At 39.3% G+C, this 23,442-nt stretch overlaps 1 protein-coding gene across 1 annotated transcript in view; it reads left to right on the top strand.

Annotated features, from left to right (window-relative positions):
* Nucleotides 1-23,442, top strand: part of TENM3 (teneurin transmembrane protein 3) — a 592,830-nt gene that overhangs the window by 493,290 nt on the left and 76,098 nt on the right. The window contains exon 14 of the mRNA XM_057696894.1: nucleotides 14,653-14,799. Within this exon, the coding sequence (XP_057552877.1) occupies nucleotides 14,653-14,799 (147 nt within the window). The remainder of the gene's footprint in view (nucleotides 1-14,652; nucleotides 14,800-23,442) is intronic.

The raw sequence follows: 23,442 nt of genomic DNA on the forward strand, positions 1-23,442 counted from the left end.
GTTTCTCTCGTCACTATGTAAATTGTCCTTTTGCATTAGTTTGTTTTTCTCTACATGTACCAATTTCAGCATCAAGGGACGTGAAGCCAGGGGTTCCTCTTAGCTGCAGCCAGCACTGCCAACAACGGCAGATCTGCACTTAACGCTCAAGTCGTCATTTCACTCGGTGCTCAGTAGATTTTGACAGAGAGAGGAATTGACCAACAAAAGCAAATTCACTGGCCTAAATTTGAAACTTTAGTAAGTTTGACTCTTTCCATCATATATTGGTCGTAATACGGTATGTCCAGGTCTATGAATCGCTCTGAATCTCTCAACTCTGACAATGCATATCCTCTAAAGCTTCGGAGTGGTTATTAGTTTTGGCTCTTCTTTCTGGGAAGTGCCTTGCAACCTTTACTTTCAGCATCCTTTCCTCCCTTAACTTGTGAACCTGCCTGCAACAAGTCACAGCATGTCTCAAGAGCCTCATTAGAATTGCATCAAGTGAAACAAATCCTGGGGAAAGTTTGAATTAGAATCTTCACATAACTTTTGCACCCGATTTGCTGTGTGACTGTCAGTAAAATCTGCAGTCCCCAGAGCTATCCTGATAAATGTTCTTTCATCGTGTTGACGATTTACTTCCCTAGGCATCAGTTTCTTTACTCCTAAGAATGATGCTATTGACGTGAGGTGTTTGAGAGCCACTGTTCTCTGTCTGGTCCTTCATGCTGTGATTTATCCTTATCAAAAAGAGAGGCAGCAGCCTGAAGCTGAGACTCTGTCCTCACATGGCAGGAGTGCTACTGAGAGGTAAATTTCAGTGACAGTTGCATTGTTCTGGGAAATGTTACATGTGTTCTATACTTTAGAAAAGGGGCATTTTTTTAGGACTTATAAAAGTCAGTTCTGATTGTAGGTAACTGTTTTGTGGGTGAGTATGTCTGGGTTTAACATGGCCTATGAGGATGAGAGTTTTGAGTTCTTTAGAAGAAATATGCTTGACATACTTTAGAGTCACATGGTAAAGAGTTATTTGTGCACAGATTTTCCCTCCAGTCTGCTTCCTGTGGTGTAACTTGGGTCCCAAGAGCTACTATAAATTAATCTTATTCCTACTCAGCTGACTGTGATGCCTACTGGCTTTAGAGGCAGTGTGTTGAGAAAAAAAAAAAAGAGGGCTAAATCCACTGTCATTTTTCTCTCCTGGGAGCAGTAAAAGAAAGTAGTGATTATTTGTATTGATTTATGGTCATTTAGGTGTCATTGAAATATACCTGATTTCCTTAGGCTTGATAAACCCGATTCCTTCCTCTCTTACTATCTTAGGTTTATTCCCACCATGAATTTAGTGGTTTCCTAGCTAGTTTTTTTTTTAAGTCTCTCAAAATAAGTTACCGTGTAAGTGTTCTGTGTCTCAGGGAAACAATTTATAAATTATAATTATTATCCCAAAGAAATTTTTGAATCTGTTCATTTGAATTAAAATGTTATATGGCATAGTTTTAAAAGTTTATGAAGAGCTAGGATATCTGAATAAAAGCCAGTTAAGTTATATGGTAAATTTACATCCTATTGTTTTATTAAAAGCCTGCCATTGTGTTCCTTTATTAATATACTAAAGTATCTTTTTCAATTTGGAACACCTCCTTGATTTGCATCTTTTAAAAATCATCTTAGACCTTAATTTCTACCAAATCTAGTAAGAGGAGGTTTGAAAGCTCAGTTGACTGGATATACAATTTAACCAGAAATAAAGAAGAAAGATACTCTTTAATTCTTGCCAAGTTCATCAGGAGCCTTTTATTGAGAAGTTTAGGTCCAAGGCATCTGGGAGTGAAACCAGGTGCAAAATAATATGTTATCAGCTATTTCACAGTGTCAGCGAGGAAGAGAAAGATGACTACTAGTGCCAGATTATAAATATGTCACATTCTTCCCCAAACTCAAGCCAGATAATCATAGACTACCAGCCAGCTAGTGACGTGTTCATGTAGATTTTAAGTAATTTTCATTATCGGCAGAGATTCTTCTTACCCTAATGGAGTAAATAAAAAAATCAGAACTTTGCATTTAGTTTCATGTAAGCGTGGAAGAATTAAGCCCAGAATTTTCAGGAATATGACTATTCCTTCCTGCAATGGCACCTTAGTATTCTTCAACGGCAGAATTTATCTCTGTTGTTTCTTGAATGTGACAAGTTGAAAATAGCCTCTTTTCATCTTAAAACCATTCCTTTTCCACCTACCTGTTTTTCAAATACAAGTTAGGTTTCAGTGTTAGTCCGTACCAAAGCCATGGCCTTTCTCCCTTTTCATATTTAACATATTATTTTCACAGATTACGGTGTGACTAGAGCCAATTTTTTTCTATTGCTCTTCACGATGGGTTCATCGACCCTCTCTTCTTTGAGTGCCTCTTTAGCGAAGCTGGAAAACAGCTGCCTGAAATATGGCGATTCTCTCTGAGCTTCAACAGACATGTGCCTTGGATAAATTAAGGAGCAGTCAAAGGAGGTCCATAAATATGAGCACTTTGCCAGCTGCTTTTCCATGAAACCCTGTTGGTTGAATGAAATTAGGAAATAATTATGTTGGTGGGGAATCTGCTGTATCCAAATGGAATATAATGTCTTCCTTGAACAACAGAGCTTCATTTTTTTCCTATACACCAAATTAGTTTTTAGGGCAATCTCCCTTGCAAATGGGCCGATTTGCATTAAAACTATGCCTCCTTGTCCTGATTTGTCAACACCTCTTTTTTTAAAGAAGTCTTTAACATGAAGCATGGGTGGGTGCGACCATCTGCTTCTGGAGCTTGCCTGCAGCTCTGTCACTTAACACACGAGACAGGTTACAGCTGTTTAATTGTTACGGTGCTGAATGATTATTGTTCTGCCCACAATTAATATTTATATGTGTGTGCACAGAAAGCGTGTGGTTAAACATAAGCGATCTAATTGTGAATTAATGGCATTAGGTATTCATTAATTAGTCCCCACACGCACAGTGAAGTGTAAAATAATGCTTCTCACAGACGCTTCAACTCTTGGCTTTTAAGATGAGTCCCCCGTAGTGATTATTACGCGTGTGAGAAACCCACTCCCAATACAGTGGCACATGCAAGGGGAAAAAAATCACCATGCAACTGTCATAAAAAGCAAAGAGAAAACCCTCTGTGTGGTTAGTGCACATACCCTAACTCTTTCCTGCCCCCAAAAGCATTATTCTCTGCTCGATGGCCAAGGTAGGTACAAGCCACATGTAAAAGCCTAGGCGGGCAATTATGATGGCGTGTCCCGGGACGGTGCTCACAAGCTACTGGGGATGCTTTTCTCAGCCAAGTGAGGGTGGGTTTCCTCCTATATGTAGGAATGGTGACACACACACTCACATCAGGCTGCTGCAAAAGTTAGCAATATATATTCTGTCAAGTCTGCTCAGTACATTCCATAATGAAACCCAGGATGAAAAATTTTTCGGCAAAATTGCGGTATAAGGATGCGACATGCATGTAAAATAGGACATTTAAATGTCTTCGTTCCCAAGTAGTTACTGTAAAAGTGACTTGTATTTCTGAATTTATGAGCAGATTATACGAAGATTTATATAGCCCTTCAGAAAATATTTACATTGATTGAATAAAATCACTAATGAGGGAACACAAAATATGGAAGGACAAGTTGTGATGTGTTCTTTATTCCAAAAGGCTGAATAACATTTGATTAGGAATTGTGCATCTATACCAGCAGAGGAGTTTTTTGAGACAAAAAGTAAGGAAACTTTTTGACACAAAAGTGGAGTTGTCTCCACTTTGGGATCTAGCCTGTTCACATGAAGAATGGTTCCATTAAAGGGAGTATATCTTAAGGAGGGGTATGAGGGGACCTATCCTGGCATCACTGGGGCAATGTGGACCTTATGGCTCATGAAAATAGATCATTGGCAGCCCCGAGATGCTTGGCTTAAAGTCAGATTTCTTTCTTCGTAGTCTCTTAAAAGATACCAGTTACTTCCTGATTTTGTCCTCTTTAAACTGTCTTTATTAAAAAGATTATTTAGTAGTACCTGTAATTTATCAAGTGTTTACTATGTGCTGAAGCACAATGTAAAGTTCTCTACATATATTATCTTACTTAATTTTCACAACAACCTTACCAAGTGGAAGCTATTAAAATCTCCATTGACAGAACTCAGGCTCAGAGAGATTCTGTAACTTTTCTGTGGATACACAGCTAGTAAGTAACAGAACCAGAATCCAAATCCATGTGAATCATTCCCAAGCCCATTCTCTTAAGCACTAAACTATGCTGCCTCCTGAATTACTGTTTAATTGTTTTAGCATGTATGTATATAGTGGAATAGGTGAAAATTAAATTTTTTCTATGATAAAGGTAAATATCTATGTACCTGTCATATAAGATGGAATTGTCGTAAAAAACAGATGCAGTAATAATGATGCCAGTGATGTATCAATAATAAAATATCACTTTTTTACTCAGGAATATTTGAATTATAGCTAATAACAGGCTCCATAGCTTGCCAAAATAAAAATTGCAACAACAAAAACAGTTGAGGGAAAGTCAATTTATTCCTATAGAGGATTTAAGAAAGTTGTAAACTATTGAAAACTCTACACACTTCCTTTTAAAAACTAAATTTATTTCCAGCTTTTTAATAGACTGAAGACTATGTATAATGCTGCCCACTGAAAAACACTGGTACAAAGTGAGTAGATGACTTGTGTAACAGGATCAGCTCATGAAAAAAGTCTCAGAAAAGTTTAATACCCAAAATACAAGTGGTAAACATCTGTGCACATGCTCTCACACCTGCAAATAAAGAAAAAATACTCTCTCTGTAAATCACCTTTGAAAAGAGCCATTTGTCTCCAGTTTTCTCCAAAGAAATTACAGTTTTATCTTCAGTGAGTTAAACGGATTGTTCAACTTTGTCTATTTTTCCTGATACAGTTTTCAGAAATTGGCAAGAGAAAGACCTAGTGTATCTTACATACTTATTTATGCCTTATTCTATAAGTTTTTCTTAAATTTTAACGTGTGAATAGACCAAAGTAATGATGGTGGACGAGAAATTATACTCTTTGATATTGACCAGATCAGTAGATCATTTTCATGGTTTATCGCCACAAGACTTGTTAGAACGACACAGACACTGCTTTGGTAATTGCAATAACCAAGTTCATTGTACCATAATGTTAAAGATCCAAATATTTATTTAGGTAAAATATATTTGTGTCCTAATTTTCATCTATTAATGTGAAGAACTGTCTCTGGATAGCTTAGTTCCCAAATCAGGGTACTAAAATTTACCTGATTTTTTTTTTTTAAATCTAGGAAATCATAAGAAAATGTGGTTTTGCTTATGTCATTCACTGAACTCAAACAAAGAGTAAAAATCTGAAGGAGACATGTGTTACTCCATGTTTATGTATGTGGTCCAGGAGATGAAATCACACCACATGTGCAAAGACTACCACAAAAATCATGTACCACATGCCAAACAATAGTCATGTCTTTTGTAGGCTGAGTGCATGCCAGCATGGGTGAGCCAGCATGGGTGAGCGTGCTGTCTGCATTCAGCCTGCTACACTCTTACTTCTGTTATGTAGATGTAGCCTACAGTAAGGCATGAAGTTCTAAACTGAAGGAAAATACCAAATATTATCCTCCCATCTGTCTGTACAAAGTTCTGCAGCTCCTCTCGGCACTTTTTCAGCAGTGCTGACTTGAAAAAATGCAGTTTATCTCAAAGCACCTTTTCCATAGAACCTAGGTTTTTTTTTTTCTGGGCAGACTCATTAAATCAGGAAAAATATTATTTCACTCTTTTGGAATGTCTTGGCATAAATAGTGTTCCAAACTGAAGTATAGTATTTTGCTTCCGTGGCTGCATGCAAGAAGCAGTGTATTGTACGGATACTTTTTTCACCAAATTCCCAATCTAGAAAAAGAATGAAATACGCAAACTTTCAAAAACAATTTATTTCAAGCAGGCTTTTGAAAATGTGCTGCCGGTTTCAGGGGAGCAAGAGCTCTTTCAAGCACATGTGCATGCATGTGTGTGCTCACACTCACACACTCACACACACACACACACACACATTGTTTTTCTTTACCAGCACAACCTAGTTGTTAAAACTCACTTGCTAGATGTTAAAATTCAAATTAATTGACGCCCCTAAATAGAATAAAATATTTGCAGTGTTTTATCCAATCTTAGAATGAGACTTGTGTGGTGAAGGAGGACATATCTTTAAGGGGCCTGAGTAAATTGTTTTACAGTGTTTAAAATTATGTCAGTGTCATAATCCTTTACGATAGGGTAATCAGTAATAAAACCGTACGGTGCGTACCAATTAAGGAACATCACATCAATGGGTGTGCAGCTTGCATGCTGATTTAAACAGTTGCTGATTGCAATAAATGGATTTAATATGTACTTATTTGCAGACTAGTTTTTCTGTCATCCCACAGAAACTGGTACATGAGTAATCTAAGAATGATACCTACTTACAACTTTAATGAGATACTAATGTGAATCATTTTTAAAGTCTGTTTATGATGTATTACGAAACACAAATGCTAAATAAAAATTTGTCCTCGACTCCGAGGACTTTGCAGTAGTCGCCACAGTGAAGGGTATGTCTCTATTTTATTATAGACTCATCTGATTGAATTCTCCTCTTTCGGAGATGGGACCCTAAGATTTTCGTGCTGTAATTAAACTGAGAACTATTTCCATCAGTCTAGATTCTTTGCCTGTTTCTAGGCTATCCCGAGGAGTGAATTCAATAGCCCAGTGAAAATACTTTCCTATTTAATATGCTCCAACCAAGCACAGGGTCAACAGCAGAAACAGTGTGAGTAGATCATAACTACACACGTCAGCAACTATGTACACACAGTCAAACTACTTGTATTTTTCCCTTGTGAGCTGCCTCATGTAGATATAACCAACTGGGTTTGCCTTGGTTTCTTCTCTGTGTTTTGAAGAATCAGTTTTAAAGTAAAAGGAAAGCAAAGTAGAAATTAATCTCATTCCACGAAGACCTCCAAATATTCCAATTCCTTCCTAAACAGCACATATACTCCTCTGACCTCTGTTTTAAAGGACCAGCCTTCTTTGGAACTGTCATTCAGCAGATATTTCTTATACAACAGACATCAACTGAACTGCTTCTGTTCTTTGATTTTTCAGACTCACTTGTTTTAATTTTTCCTGCTTTTATCCCTCATTTTAATATGCTGCCAATCAGTTTTCCAAACTTGAGATTTTTAGAACAGGTTATAGCAGTTCTCATTATAAAGGTTTCTTAACTATGGAAAGTACCCTCCTTTATGAGACTGTATCCACAGATTAATATTTCAAGTTGTTTGGATTTTAATGTCATTTCCCAGTTTCTCCCTTTAATTGTCAGTGTTGAAATAAGGATTTCCACATTTTTGGGGGTCTTATTTTCTCAAAGTAAATGCATTGACCAATCCAAAACAGATGTGCTTCTCCTCTATCTTACCCAGGTACACAGTTTTGCTTCTGCTGAGTTGTATATAGAGCTTCTTTGTTAAGTGTGTGGACTTCGGTCTCAGACCCCCTGGTTGGAATTCTGGCCACTTGCTAGCATTTTGACCTTGAGAAAGTTATTTAATTTCCTGTGCCTCAGTTTCTTCATCTGTGAAGTAGGGAAGATAATAAAAGTACCTATCACCCCCATAGGGTGGTGAAAATGTAATGAGCCAGTTTATGGAAAATGCTTAGCATAGTTTTCAGCACGTAGTAACAGTCGGTAAATACTAGTGATTGTTAACAGCGCTGTATCTCATTAGGATAGATGGACTGGGCAAGGGGAGAGGAACAGATGGATGAAGGAGAGGGGAAGGATGTTGTAAGTGAGGTATTGCTCATATATGCCTGTTTCTCCAAAGGTAGCCTCTGTTTTATTCATAGAATTTCTTCAAAAGCTGCAGACACATGTAGAACATAGTAAGAGCACCATAATAAGTACCTTTATCATTTTATTCAGCAGCTATTAAGAATCCCTTATGAGCCAGGCGATGGCAATACAGTGATTAGTGTGGCCATAGAGTTTGCATTTCCAGTGGGGAAGGTTTTCACATTGTCACATATGTCTATATATCGTGAAAGCCTTGTGTTTTTCTGGAATCTCTTAACTGAAACGAATTGATCGTGGCTAGTTCTGGATTTTTTTCGCCTTTTACATTTGCCCTGACGTTTATGTTGCTAGACTTTATCCGTAAAGAGTATTCAAGGGGGGAAAAACGGGAAGAATGAGTTACTAGAAGAAATGGAGGGAGCAGGGCTCCCCATCATTTTGGTAGGTAAGCAGGTGAGGCAACAACCTGTAGGCAGACTTTCCGAAAAGATGCTGTTCCTCCCTGCTCTCCTCGTTGGGAACGAGAAGTGGTACAAGAAGACTGTGTATGAGCAAGCTCCTTCCTCGGGGGCGGTAGAATCCATGGCCTCTACCAAGCGGTACAGACAAGAGGAAATCATTTTGTGTTCATCCGCACCTGTCTTCCCCCAAAGTAAAGGGGGGGAATATGGTAAATAGGAGCCTTGAAAAGAGAAAGACTTCTTTTTAAAAAGAAGCACCTAGAGGGGAGTGTGTGAAGAGGATACAGTCCTAGTCGTTTGCTTTGGTGATCCTGGAGGCTTATGAGCTAATCATAGAATAAAAATTCTTTTGAGGAGCCTGACCTTTCTCTCACATCTCAGATTTCGCTGAGCCTTTGCCCACCTGTACCAGCAAGTAGACCAAGGGCTTCCGATGCATGGGCTCGAAACTGGTGCAGTTGTCTCATTTGTTATATCCCGGGATGACTGTGTATCTGAATGTATTTTGAAAGAGAGACAGTTAAGGCCAAGATGAGCCCTAGCATTTGAAGACACTCACCTGCCTTCTGCCATTTAAGGTCGATCCACCCGGCAGCTTCCCAAGGAAGCCAGGCAGAAGATGTCAAAAAGACATCTTACCCTATGGCTTTTGGGAACAAGAATCTGCTGAGATTCACGTTAGGTCACGAAAGTTTGCACAGTACTTCTGAGCTTCTTTCATCCACTTCTACCAAAGAAAAAACTTTTGTTTGTGTCTGAATGTCCAAGAAGAGGCATTATGACATAGTGGTTAAGAGCAAGCTCCAGAGCTGGACAGCCTAGACAGCTAGCCCGTGACCTTGGCACAAACTGCCTCTCTGCTCCTTTCGTCATTTGTATTTACTGTATCAACTGCATTTACCTCACAGGGCTGTGGTGAAGGTTAAATGAGAGAATGATGTAAAGCACTTAGAGCTAGAAATTTGGGGATCATTAATACATCAGCCAGGTGTTTGTAATCTGCAAGTTATGGAACCAGAGCTCCTGAAATGCTAAAATCATAAGCAGCACTTTGTGAGCATGTGTACATTTTTTCGGGGGGCAGGGGCGGAGAATCCATAACTCTTACCACTCTTCTCGGGCATCTAAGACCCCCGAAAGATTAAGAATCCCTATCTTATAGGAAATCTGGTAACACTCACCCCCTATACTCCACACGGGTCTTCATAAAAGATAAATAATTGAAACTCCAGGGAAAGTGTTTTATGAATACATTTTACTGGAGAACACTTTTCTAAAGGGCTCCATTTTATATGTCTAGCACTCATATTTATATGAGTTTTCTTCTATAAAACAAATTTAAACCTTCTTAGTAGATCTAATAGAAACGACTTTCCTTTAGTGTCAGAACACACTTGTTCATTCTCAGAGTGATTTTTTTTGCAACTTCATGTGCATTTCAGCAATTGTTAGATGTATTAATTTTTAAATATACTGTATTTTTTTTACGATTATTGTTCCTAATGGCTTTTTACAACATGGCCTGCATTTTTCTGATGATTTCCTGTAGCAGTTTATATAATGATATTTTCATCGTTGCAAGTATTACCTTTGATAATTATTTGAACCTCATATGTGGACATCTTCTTTTAACTTCATTATTTAGAGCTAGGCTTTTGTGGTATTGTTGGAAATTTTACTCTTCTAGGCCAAAATATAGGTGGTGGTTTTTTCCCCTCCTTTCTCTTTTAGTTTTAAGCGATCAGCCTCAACTATTCCCTATGATATAAAATGCAAATGACAAATCTTGGTATTATTTTCCTCCGTACAGATATTTTTCTTGAGGTTGGTTTTAAAACGTTTTGCAAAACGTGCTTTAAATATTTTAATATTTAAAGCTTTATGTAAAATTTGACCTGCTGTATATTTTAAATGCATTTTCTAATCTCAGCTCCACTTTTGATGTTCTCTTGGCCCAGTGACAAACTGCTTTTACCTATAATCCACTGTTTGGCGTAATTAATTCTGTTTGCTAAAATAATGGGATTGGCTGGATTCTAATTTACTCTTCCTTTAAAACTACTAATCCAGATCAGGATTAATTACATTCCTTATTTTGGTTGTGTGAACTGAAGTGGACCTGATGTAAAAGCTAAAGGCTTGTTCTCCAACTCTGATCAGTGTTATAAATTTTCATAAACCAAGAATTCCCTCAGAAATACTACCCTCGCTGAACTGGGAGCTCCACAATGTTTAAAGCCACTTTGTTTATCCTCCACATTAAATGAGCTCTTATGGGACTGTACTGGAGTATATAATGTTTGGAAGGAATTATTCAGCAATGGCATGAATGATGTTATATAATAATACATTTTTATTTTAGTGTTTTGAAAAGAATTATTTTTATGACATTATCATTTCAGACTAGTGCCTGACACTGTTTCCCCTCCCCCTTAATTCCCCCTGCAGTACATTGTCAATGAGCCATACACGTGCTTATTTTTAAATGCAATTCAGAAACCTCTAATGGAATCCTGTGGCAAAGTGAGTCATCCTTTCCCATACACGGTACAGATGGGTCTAAACCATTTATGGTTTTGTTTCTGCACATGACAGAACTACCAGGCTTGAGTAGCTCAACTGAATGTTATGGTTTAAATCACTCTGTTAAGAGTTCTGTGACCACTTGCATATGTCAGTAATGAAAAATAATCAACATAAGCATCTTTGAAAAGCAATTTTAGATCATTAAAGATGTATGAATTTTGACAAAGCAAGAGGATTTGAGGCTTATTAAGAATATATTCGGTCTCTCCGTTGAGTGAACGGAGAGGAATATGTATGCCTCTGTTCAAGAGGAAAGGTGTAGGCTAATTGTAACCCCGTGAAAGATTAAATGCACAGGTACAGTCAAAGACTTCAGTCTTAATCCTAACGGTTCCTGCAAAGCTTTTGTGAGAAACAGAGCCTATGCCTGTATGAATCCTGAAAAGAAACAAGATCTTAGTCCGTATTTCTTAATGGACTGCATACGGAATACATCATCGTCCATCTGACGTGTCGTCAAGGGCTACTGACTGGGTAGTCATATTCTACAGAAGTTACATATGCCTTTTTCAGAATACTATATTAAATTTGCTCAAGGACTCTCAGTTTCTTTATTTTTGCTTCTTTATTAACAAAGTTTGATTATTTGTAAATATGCAAGTAACTCAAGAGAGAAGGTGAATGAGGTAGAGTTTCTGTGCAGATGGAAGAAAGCATCTGAACGTGCATAAATGGCTCCTCCAGGCCTTCTGTGTATTTTTTGTGCCCTCCTACTGTGTGACCCTTATGAAACTACTTTGTTAAAAACAAGCTGAAAAAAAGAGAATTATTTTCTCACCCCCCCAAAAAATTTTTTTTGATTATTTGTAGATTTTATAGTTATGTTTCCGAAATTCTTTAGTAATATAAAGAATTGATTCCATTTGTTCTACTTAGCTATGAAAGTATAACCTCGGGAAGGATCAGGGTGGGTCTGTTCCAAATAATCTGCAAAAGGAAGTGTTAGTTTGCCTGCACACTTTTCCTGAAAATGCTGAGTATTTCCTGGGATCGTGATTACATTTGTTAAAACGTGACTATATTGCATTTTTAGAAGATATGAAGTACATCTCTGTCGTGTGATGTGTCATGTCAGCTGCAGCTACTCAATTTGCATGTAAATTCTGAAAATTTTCTTGTCCCATGTGACACTTCTGAAATGTCTGTCTGTTCTTTTTTCCTTAATTTCTCAAGCTCACTATTTGGATAAGATAGTTAAAGGTACTGTATACTTGCTCTTTGTTGACGTATCCATGTATATTTCTATATGACCGTGTATTAGCTTGCACTAGGTATGAAAATAGACTGTTTTCGTGCATTTTTTTGTAAATTATAAATCAGGCTTACATTATGTGAAATCCTTTGGATTTAAAGTATTGAGACTTCAATGTCTGTGTCTCATTTTTATAATTTTGGGTTATCACAGATTTCATTCCTATGTAAAAACATTAGTTTTCACTGGATCCAAAAACTGAAGATAACAGTACATTTGCTGTTTTTTGTTTATAGTTTTTTTTTTTTTTTGGCTTTAAGATCTTCATTGTTGGCAATTCAGCTCATAAGTTTTAAATTCTAAATCAAAGAATCACGAACGCTCACTCTCTTATCACAGAATAAGAAATGGTCGATCTAAAGAAGGTTCTGGTTAACATATGTTGAGAGAAATCTCATTTATCCTCACATGGAAACTTCTTTGGCTTTTCCTCAATGCTTCGAAATATATGTGATGTCATAATTTATGTTTTGTGATTTTCAAAGAAAACTGCAAAATACTGTGCATTCTAGAAAACAGAAATGATAACACCACTCAGCAGAAAACAGCAGATTCTTTGTCTTCAGTTATCATAGAAATAAGTGAAAACCACATTTTTCAGAAGAGAAAATTCCCTTTCCCTTGCTCCTCAGATTACCTATTTTTTTTATTCCTTGTTTGTGCGTCTCATTAGAATATGAAAATATTCATGACAACAGCCAGGCTTTCATGTAATAACTTCTTGTGTGCATGCAATCAACTGCTGCACCTCTGTCAGTGGGGCAATTAAACCTTTTATTTTCTTTTTTCATTGAAAACAAAACAGAAACATCCATAAGGAAAATTCACCTTTTAGGTATGAAATAATCCATAAATACAGACAGTAGTTGTCTGAAAGAAAAGAAGCAGCAAAATTCATCTTCTCCTGACCTGATGGTATCCCTAAATATAATTTCATCATCCCCAGCCACAAGAGACTGTCAACATAGTCTTCTTTCGGTTAACTCTAATCTTAAGAGACAGAAAGTCTCTTTGAGACCTTTTCATTTCAAGTTCCACAGTGGAGGAGGGGAAGCCAAGATATGAATAATTCTTTTCATACAGACTTAAACATCCTTAACCAGATTTTTCCCTTAAATTTTGTCACCAAAACAAGAGTGGCATTCTAATTATAAGATGCTGTAGAACAAACCCCGACTGCTAGAGCAAGAATTTTTTTTTACTAATATATATTTTATACCAAAATGTTAAATAATTCTTTCCAAAGAGATCTGATTAATAGCCAATGATTCTTCCCATTTTAGAGCACGTATATCCTTGTTTCTGTCAGGGTCGCATCACATTCATAGACAAGAGCACCAGACCTATCCAGGTGTCATCCTCATAAATAGATCACATTGGCTGCATGCCAGTCATCATGTGTAGGAGGCGGCAAAATTTGTTTTGTTTTTTTTTTAAATGTCATGTTAGACTGAAACAATTACAGATTTCGGATATATTAAATTATTTTCATTGTTTCCCAAATTTTCCCTCCTTGCCCATAAAAGCAGACAAGATAGGATATAAAGGTAACAGCATAAAAGCTTTAGGGAGATTGTCACAAACTATCACTCTTTGCGCTCTGTCTTGAAGCACGTCACTACCGTGTTTTTGTTCGGTCTATCGATGTTTTACTGTGGTCCTTATGGTATTTCATTTTGTCCGTCCTAAGTAATCAAATATGCACAGCTATTACATTTAGTTGGAAATCCTGTCGGTCCTGTCCCATCCGTATGCAGCCTGAATCCTAATGTTTGTTAGAATAGATGCTAAGCTGCTTCACTATTTCCTGGGCTTTGCTTATTCTGTGAAAAGGAATGTATTCTCCGCATAAAGTATAGTCATTAATACTGGCCTATACTTTGTGCAGTTATTTAATGCACTGTAATTTCACATGAATATACGGCAACTCTGAGGCCAGATAAAATTAACGTTCTCCTTTCAACATCGTTCATATCCTCATATCCACTTTCATGCTTTTAAATTTAGAGGGAATTTTTGAAAGCAACAAGGTGCTTTGAAGAAGGCATGTCCTAACCAGTAACCAGTAATGTTTACAACAGATTAAAAATCTGTTCTAGGGCTTCTGAAATGATCTTGCTGTGACGCTTTTTCACACCTTACAATCAACCTTCTTGCTTTGCTAAAGGAAAAAAAAATTAATTTTGTCTGGCCTGCAGCATTTTAGTGGATCATTGCAGATATTTCTGTCCTGCACAGGTAAGTGGTGTCTCAAGGGTCAGGCCAATCAAAGATGCCACTTGGATAAGAATCAGATTCCTTAGATAATGTTGCTGTTTCTATCCATGTGCAATTACAGTATTTGTGCTGTTTTGAAAGGCCTGTTCCCACTAAGTGTCCCTCATCTGTTTATTTGAGGTGCAAAAAACTTTCAGTACTCAAATCACTTCTGTTGTCCTTCTTTGTCTCTTTTCACAGAGGGGTGTCCCGGTCTGTGCAACAGCAATGGAAGATGCACACTGGACCAAAACGGCTGGCATTGTGTTTGCCAGCCAGGGTGGAGAGGAGCAGGATGTGACGTAGCCATGGAGACCCTCTGCACAGATAGCAAGGACAATGAGGGAGGTAAGAGATGCTGAGCGGGGAAGCGAGCCTGTGCCTGAACTCAGGTTTATAAGTTCCCGCGGGTGCCTGGTTATCTGTTGCAAAAAAAAAAAAAAAATCCAATCCTTGCAGATTAAATTGATTGAAAAATGTGTGAGTGCCGATAGAGTGATTTTGCTCCCTATTTTCCCTGAAACAAATGCAAGACTGTTATCATTCAGGAAAAAGGCAAGGTCACCAAGCCACTCTGTAATGTACATTGTTCTCCATTCCTTGTCCTCATCTCCAGGTGACAATTCTCCTCGCTGCAGTTTTTAGGGCCCTGTGAATTGGGAGCTCTAAAGCAGTATTTTAATAATGAAACGTTCCAAAAGATGCAAGGCAGTTCCCAAGCTCTTCTGTTGAAAGACCTGGATGAAAAAACAAAAAACAAAAATAAAACAGGAACAGAAGGCAATCCCCTTGAAGCTGTGCTTCCAGTGTCTTTTTATCCTTAACTTTACACCCCGTGAAAAAGATTATGATATTCCACCCGTGTAAGCCCAGGGTTAAGAAATTATTGTTTTTCCCACTGCTCACATCCTCCGGGCTCGTGTATTTCAGTCTCAGAGAATAGAGGGTGAGAGTTAGTGGTTATGTCTCCAGGGATGGAGGAGTTGCCCCTCGAGCTATTCAGTTTTGGTCTCCCTTTGGGACTGAGTTTTTTGGAAGGATTTCATTTCTGTCTGGACCTCTGTGGCACCTGCTCTGTGGGTTCGTGTGTGTTTCCCTAACCGCCACCTTCACGCCACCTGCCCTTTTGCCAGTGTCCACGTGGGCGATGTAGTGTTGCTTAATAGTGCAGGTGTGAAGTCAGATCTTCATTCCACCTTGTAGTGCTTATGTGACCTTGAACCAGGTTCTTCTCCCTTTAAATTTCAATTGCTTTGTGTATAAACTAGGAATAAAGGCGTTTCTGGAAGGATCAAGTGAGAGAATGTTTGTAAAGTACTTAGTGTATTGTCAGGGATATATGATTTTGTAAGTAGCAAAATATTATTATCCAGTTTTCCTTCTTTTGCTCTCAAAAGTGTTCGCCTTGACTAGGTGAAATTCATCAAGGTTGTCAGAGAAGGTTGAGGGGTCTTTTCCTTTCCAAATAGAGTCGACCTAACTTCAGGCAGACCTCGGAGATGTTGCAGGTCCAATTCCAGACCAGTGCAGTAAAGCAAGTATCACAGTAAAGCAAGCACGTGAATTTTGGGGTTTCCCAGTATATATAAAAGTTATGTTTACACCGTTAAGTTATCCTATACTGTAGTCTGTTAAGTGTGCAATAGCATTATGTCTAAAAAATAACATACATACCTTAATTAAAAAAATACTTTATTGCTAAAAACTGTTAACCGTCATCTGAGCCTTAAGCAAGTTGTAATAGTAACATTAAAGGCCACTGGTCACAGATCACCATCACAAAAATAATAATAATGAAAAAGTTTGAAATATTGCGAGAATTACCAAAACGTGACACAGGGACATGAGGTGAGCAAATGCTGTTGGAAAAAATAGCGCGATTGGGGTTGCTCCACGCAGGGTTGCTACAAACTTCAACTTGTGAAAAATTCAATATCTTTAAAGCACAATAAAGGGAAGCACAGAAAAAACAAGGTCTGCCCTGTACTGTTATCTCGGAAGCAGAGTGGCTAGAACCAACTCTCAACTCTCCCCATTGCCCCCAACACACACACACACACACACACACACACACACACACACACACGCGCGCACACACACACGCGCGCGCACACACACACACACGCTGCAGTCATTCTGAAACCAAACCTTCTTTGTGTCTCATCTTCCTAAGAGTTGCAGTTCTCCCCTTTCGTTCCTAGCACACTGGTCGCTATTTTCCCTGTTTTCTTCTAACCTGGGCTCTCGAGAAACTCGAGCCACAGGTTCTGAGCTGAAGCCGCCTTTGCTGTCTGCTCCTGGTAGATATAGGTGGTCCGTAGCCCTTGAAGCATTTCCTGCCTAATAACACGGCGTTGCCCCGACGCCTTCACCGTGGCTGTGTGCCGGTTGTAGAAACCACAGCATCAGTCCTCTCCCACCCTCAGCCGAAATGGCAACTTTCCTCCTTACTTTCCCCCAAGAAGCCTCTACCCTGTTGTTTTCTATCACTCAGGGAGGAAGGAGAGCTTCCCTCGCCTTTTTTTTTTTTAATTACTCTTTTATTTTTTATTCTTTTTGCTGCACAGCATGTGGGATCTTAGTTCCCTGACCGGGGATCAGACCCGCGCCCCCTGCAGTGGAAGCGCAGACTCAACCACTGGACCGCCAGGGAGGTCCCTTCCCTTCCTCCCTGACCAGATATTTCACACTTTTCTGAAAGATTGCATTGAGGGGGTTACAGACGCTCAGACTCCCGCAGAGGGAAGCGAACTGCAGGGCCCAGTCTGCAGGGACACTGCAGAGTAATTTAGGGGCTAATCAACTCTTTAGTATTGTTATCAGCTAAGGCGGCTTCTCTCTTTCCTCAAAATTTATCAGCTGTGAATTGGCCTCATTCCCCCTTTGTTTATTCTTATTAGCATGAAGCTATGCTATCTCTAGACATCGCTCTCCAAGGGGAAAACTGAGCTGATAGAAGGCCTCCTGTGGATTCTCTACTTATCTCATATAATTTGTATTCCTGTCCCTAACCTAATTTTGTTGATCTTCTAAGAAGGAATCTCAGTGCCAGCTTCCTTATACCCTGAGACTGTAACCTGGGTGCTTTATAACCCAAGCTAGAGGGTTCCTTGAACTTGGGATGTGTGTATAGAGACAATATTTTCCACCCCAAACTCCAACTCAAGACGCATAATCTGGCAATTAAGGATATCATTATCATATGAGGGCAGTAAAACAATGTTTGAAATAAGGACTAGGGACTTCCCTGGTGGCACAGTGGTTAAGAATCTGCCTGCCAGTGCAGGGGACACGGGTTCGATCCCTGGTCCAGGAAGATCCTACATGCCGCGGAGCAACTAAGCGCGTGTGCCACTGACTGTTGAGCCCACGTGCCGCAACTAGTGAAGCCCACCTCAACGAAGAGTAGCCACCACCCTCCACAACTAGAGAAAGCCCGCACAGCAGCAACAAAGACCCAACGCAGCCAAAAATAAATAAATAAATAATATAAATTAATTAATTTAAAAAAAAGCTGCTAGTCTAGTCTGAGTAACTTTGTAGAACACAGCTTTAAGAACTTTGCAGAACACACACACACAGAGAGTTGTTTACTATTCTCAGAACTGAAGATATATTTTAAAAATTTTAGAAAGGGCAGCCACATATGGGGAAATAAATATATATATATATGTTTTTTTTACACCAAGTATCTTCCTTCCCGTCCGAAACATACCTTCCTTTTCCAAGTCCAGTTCACCCCATCTGTCCTAGGCCTAAAGACCCTCAGCCTCTGAGCTCAGCAAATAGGGGGCCCTCTTTGCCTGTGGAGCCTGTGTCCCCTGTATGTCTCAGACACGCTTGAGGCCAAGCAGCCTTCAAGGAGAACTCTTGATGAGGACCTGGGGGAGTGGCTGCCGATTAACCGGCCTGGAGGAGCTTGTCTTCAGCTGCTCTCTTCACACCCACACGGTCATAAGAACTAAACCTCCTATTCAGTTGGCCCTTGTTTCTTTAAGGCCCAGATAAAGTAGCTGTCACATACACAGACACATTGCCTTCCCAGAACTAAGGCCGTCTTTTACCCACCATCAAGGCCTGGACAGAGATCCCCCACTCTCTGCAGAATCAGCAAGGTGCCTTCCCTATTGCTTCTCAAATCCAAGCTCCAGGAGTCACGCAGAGGCTGCCAGAGCAGACGTGGGGGCAGAGGCCAGCTGTGCAAGAGTCAGTTTTTAAATCACACAGTGGACATCCGCAACTTGTAGTCACTGAACCAGAGAATCGTGGCGAACATCTCCACACAGGGCCTGGAGACACTTTGGGAACAAGGACAAGATATCCTCTTCTCGTTGGAAAAGCTTTCCGAGCAAGTGATCCACGCTGCAGGCCTCCACTTGGCTTTTAAATATTTCCTCTTTAGCTTTATCTTCAGCTGCAAAGTTGTCCTCCCTCTAGACTGAGCCACGTCTTGTTCAAGTCCCAGAGCTCACCCTCATGGTGAAGTTGCTAAGATCAGAGAAAAGACAGGTGGAGAGATGGGAACTGGTCCCTGTTAAATGCTGTGTCATCTGGAGTTGAAGACAGTGACCCCATACTGCCCCATCATTAGCTTATATAACTGACAAATTCAGAGAGAGATGCACCTAGGTGTGCAGACAATGTAACAGAAATCTGGGTCAATCGTCCGTCAGCTCTGCTTTGTTCTGTGCTGGCACCGTGCTCTGGATGTCTCTCCCACCAGCTCCGGGTTTACATTCCTCCAACGTAACAAGTCCAGTACAGGGATGACACCTTGTTCAGTGGTTACATGAGGCCCGGGCCTGGACTGAGTCCAGCTCGCATCGGTCTGAATTAGGTCACCTGTCCACAAGAAAACTGAAGTTCTGTCTCCAGAAGAAAGGGGTAAGGATACTGAGTGGGCAGAAAAGCAGATTCCGCTACTGGAATATTCATAGCTGTTGACAGCATGTAGTTTTAGTGTAACCAGACAATATACTCCAATAACCATTTCACATGGCTAGAAGAATTCTGTTACTTTCAGGAGGAAACTTCTATTCTCTATCTCCTCCCTTCCCCCCTCCCCCAAATTCCAGCCTTCTCACTTAAGAGCAGGGAAACCAGTGCTGAGCCTCTGATGTACTTTCCATGCCTAAGATTGAAAAAGCAGCTTTCCAGTTCTCCCACACACTTCTGCAAGCATCGTCGATTTCACCTGGTCACCCTACTACGAATCTCATTCAATGGGGGGCATGTCTTGACTTTCGGTAGCTTCCCACCTGGCGGTCCCACTATGCAAGCGTCCAAATGCAACAGCTTGTCAGAGACAACTCTGTAGAAACTCAAGATGCTTATTAATGAGATGATTTCTCCAAAATACATTATCTCTGGAGATGGCTACCATGTTCCTATTGTTCTTCTCATTAGGAAGAGCTAGTCAAAGTTCCCTTTGACCTCTTGCTTCCCTGTCTGGTCCTCCAGTGGGTAGCTACCCTGTGGGTACCAGAGGCATGGGATGCAAGCCCTCTCCTGCAGATTGGACGGTTGAGGGCCCAAGAATGACTTAAAGCCTCTTCCTAAATTTTGTGCAAGATGGTAGAATGTCAAAATATAAATCCTGCCAAGAAAGATGCATTTTACTTGTAAGCAGATAGAATTATTCTTTGTCCTTCAGAGTTACTAACTCATGGGGCTATGTCAGGAAGATGTACCTAAAACAGGCTTTTTTTTTTTTTTTTTTTTTACATCTTCAGAGGTTGATGATTGTAGAGAAGGAAGCACAATTCAATGGAGCTTATTTAGAAATTAAAAAGAAAGTCATGAGAGAGAGAAAGGAAGGAAGAAAAATACAAACAAAAGATTCAAACTGCAGGAGAAAGCAGGCGTGTGCTAGGCATGAAAAAGAGGGGGGAACAATGCATGAAAGTTAACGTAAGCATCAGAGTGAGTGTGATGAATGCTAGAGCTGGTCTACGTTCGGAGATTACCAAATAAAATAAGGAAATATTTGCAAACAGATTTTTTTAGAAGTCCTAGCAGGAGGATGAGACAGTTGTGTTCTCCAAAAACGTATTGAAAAATAAAAGGCAAATAAAATAGTAACAGAAATAGGAAGGGGGGGGTGGTTTAAAAAAAGAAGAAAGAATGGAGGGAGGGAGGGAGGGAGGAGAGGAAATTATGAAATTTCCTACGTACTTCTCAAAAAGAATCCGGATATCAGAATATAGAGTGGCACTCAGTCTCAGAGTCTTAAAATACATTAACCTGGCAGATGATTTGGGGGGAATATTACTATTCATTTGAAAGACTCTATGAGATCCTACTGTAGGGGAGAGAGTCAGGTTATTCTGAACCCTTTTACTGTCCACAGAAGGTTTAGAACACAGGGAATCCCATTCTAGGAAAGAAAAGTCCAGCTTGTGCTCTCAGAAGTAGAGGACCCGTGTAACTTCTTGGTAGTACACAAGGAACATGGGTTTGAGCATTATTTTTAAATGAGTTTTCGAAGTAGAGGAAAATCAGAGCCACAGAGGCTGGAACTAGAAGTCTCCTCTGTATTTTACACCCATTACCATTTGCCGCCACTGCAAGCTTCAGAACGTCACAGAGGGCATTGCCCAGAACCTATTTAGAAAGTGTCCCTTTTCTCCACGTTAAAGTGGGAAGCTGCTGCATCACACAAGGAGGTCAGCTTGGTGATGGGTGATGACTTAGAGGGCTGGGATAGGGAGGGTGGGAGGGAATCACGAAGGGAGGGGGTATGGGGACATATGTATAAATGCAGCTGGTTCGCTTTGTTGTACAGCAAAAACTGGCACAACGGTGTCAAGTAATTATATTCCAATAAAGAGATTTTAAAAATAAAATAAAAAATATAAATTAAAAACTAAAGTATGCTTATAAGAAAAAAGAAAGAAAGAAAGTGTCCCCTTTCTCCACATTAAGAACCTTTCCATTCCTGGGGAGGGTTGTTACCAGTAGCCGTATACAAATGCTACGTTCTCATTCTCAAGGGTAACCACTGCCAACAACTCGGAGTGCATGCTTCTACTCCTTCAGTGAATTTAAATGCACATTTATGTTTTTAAACGTAAACGGGATAGGTACTGTTCTAAATTTGATTCTGCCAAAGAGTATAACTTAGAGATTTTTTCACGTCGGTACATATAGGCCTATCTCATACTTTATAATAGAAACATAGATGTCCTAATGAATTTTGCCACTGCTAATTAATAATAATTTCGTTTTCTCTTTTTTTTTGCTCTTAGCATAAAGACATATATGTAGTGAATCTGTGTATGTATCTGCATATAAATCTTTGTGAAAATGTACAAATATTTCTTTGGGACAGATTTTTAGAAGTGAAGTTGCTGGGTCACCGGGTATTTTAAGTTTTAATTGAGGTAGCTACTGCCAAATTGCCTTGCAAGTAAGTTTCACCACTGTACACGTCATCAGTACGAGTGTTTATTTTCCCCATGTTCATAGTCTGTACAGAATCACTGGACATAAGCAAAATTGTCTAACAGAATGAAAAATACGAATTTTGTCTGCTGGGTGGAAATGACTCCATTTTTATTGTTTTCATTTGCATTTCCCTAATTACTAGTTAGATCGATGGTTGTTATATATGTTCTGTGACTGTTTGCATGTCTTTTGCTAATTGCTTATTTATTTCTCTTGACTGTTTTTTTCCATTGAGTTACTTGACTTTTCCTTTTTAATTTTTAGGAGTTTTCTGTATATTCTTAGCAGTTCCTTGTGAGGTGTGTTGCAGATATTTTATTCCAAGTTTTCATTATCTTTTAACTTTGTTTATGGTGTCTTTCATCATGCAGAAGTTTTCAAGTGATAACATTTTATAAGGTAAATTTTTATAAGGGTTATCTTTCCCTTCTTGAATTCTGGGTCGTGTGTCTTCATAAGTACATAGAGCCTTTCCCTTTGTAAGATTATATGTAGTATTTCATATAATTTCTTCTCATACTTTTTATAACTGTATAGATTGTTTAATGTCCAATTCATCAAGAACATGTAAAAATACCTATTAGAGTAAAAAAAGAAATAGGAATTCAAGGATTAGCATAGTGTCTGAGGACAGGAAAAGGGTGATAAAAAAAAATCAGCACGTCTGCTGTGCTTTTAAGACATTTTGACCTGTTTTGATCTCATAATCTCTAGGAACTGAACTTATCCTTCACTTTGTTCAGCAAAATTATTGTCTGCATACTCAGTGCGAAGAAGTATATGTCCTAGATTCTGGGGCTACGATAGTGAACTTGATTAGCCCTCAAGGAACTTCATGAGACCATTGTCTGAACTGATTGCTAAAGGCATTGGGATGTGGGGGATAAGAGAGCAGGTGAGAAGTCTCCAGGCAGAGGAAATAATGATCACAAAGGTCCTGTAAGCCATGCTAAGGAGTTCTAACTACTCAGAAAGCAGCAGGGACCAATTAAAGGAAATATTTTAGCTAGAGAAGTGAAATAATCACATTTGATTTCTGCCAGGATTACTCAGACTCATGTGTCGAGAATGAATAGCTGGGACGAGACCGGAGGCTGGGAAACCAGGCTCTTGTTGAGGTCTTGTCAAGAGGTGACCATGGTGGCCTGAAGGATCGTTTCATTGAAATGGAGAGAAATAGACTGATTTAAGAGCTGTTAGGGGTGGGGAAAGGGGGAACTGGTCATTGATTAGGTGCAGAGCCAAAGGGAGAAGAGGAGTCAAGGATGACATGCATGTTTCTACTTTGAGCAACTGGGTGAATGGGTGGTGGAACTATTCGTTGAAATAGGAAATGCAGAGGAAGCAGAGTGTTCAGAGAAGATAGTATATGTTGTGTTTCAGGCACGTTAAGTTTTCGATGCCTGTAATGTCCAAGTGGAAATATCTAGAAGGCAGGTTGTGGATTTGGAGTTCAAGAGAATGACCAGCCTGGAGTCATTAGCATTGAAATGTTATCAACATAGAGAAAATAAAGCCACCCAGAAAGCTCTGGTATAGACAAAG

This window comes from Hippopotamus amphibius, chromosome 10, assembly GCF_030028045.1.
Source record: "Hippopotamus amphibius kiboko isolate mHipAmp2 chromosome 10, mHipAmp2.hap2, whole genome shotgun sequence".
NCBI classification, from domain to species: Eukaryota; Metazoa; Chordata; class Mammalia; order Artiodactyla; family Hippopotamidae; genus Hippopotamus; species Hippopotamus amphibius.